The 526-nt window shown below is 51.0% G+C and overlaps 1 protein-coding gene across 1 annotated transcript in view; it reads left to right on the top strand.

The window, feature by feature from the left end:
- LOC119586384 (lateral signaling target protein 2 homolog) overlaps nucleotides 1-526 on the top strand; it is a gene marked incomplete at its 5' end in the record, with an annotated part of 49,016 nt that overhangs the window by 42,880 nt on the left and 5,610 nt on the right. The window contains 1 exon segment of the mRNA XM_037935103.1: nucleotides 135-511. Coding sequence (XP_037791031.1) covers nucleotides 135-511 — 377 coding nt within the window.

Raw genomic sequence — 526 nt, 5'->3', positions numbered from 1 at the left:
CCAGAGAGGATAATATGATTTTATCAGTATAGAGGAAATGTGTACGATATCTCTGTCAAAAGAGAAAAGGAAGTAACATCAAATCATATTGAAATTAGGTGTTCACTTTTTCACATCCCTAATCTACCTTCTAGATTCTGAACGGCTGAGTGTGGAGAGTGCAGAAGATGCCCTCGTGGTCATTGGAAGCCCAGAGCACTGCGATGATTCAGCTGGGGAGCCTCCAGATACCCAGCCAGTGGAAGACTCTCCCCCCACCTCTCCTCCATCTTCTCCCTTGGCCATTCCTCCGTCCATTCCCTTCCCTCCCATGTCCCCTACATCTCCTTCCCCCCCACTGTCTTCCACGGGGACAGTAATTCAGCCACCACACATATCCTCAGCAGACATTACTGACTCTCACTCGTCAACCATCTTGGCCTCCTCGCCTCCCGTGTGCCCTCCGTCCGTGCAGGTCCCAGCAGCAATCTTCAATGACCATGCGCTCCTGCAGTTCTCAGAAGTGACTCAGGTAACGCTTGGACTG

This window comes from Penaeus monodon, chromosome 21 (genome assembly GCF_015228065.2).
Source record: "Penaeus monodon isolate SGIC_2016 chromosome 21, NSTDA_Pmon_1, whole genome shotgun sequence".
Classification (NCBI taxonomy): Eukaryota; Metazoa; Arthropoda; class Malacostraca; order Decapoda; family Penaeidae; genus Penaeus; species Penaeus monodon.
Note: the sequence above shows the minus strand (reverse complement) of the source record. Positions and strands in the feature narration are given on the sequence as shown.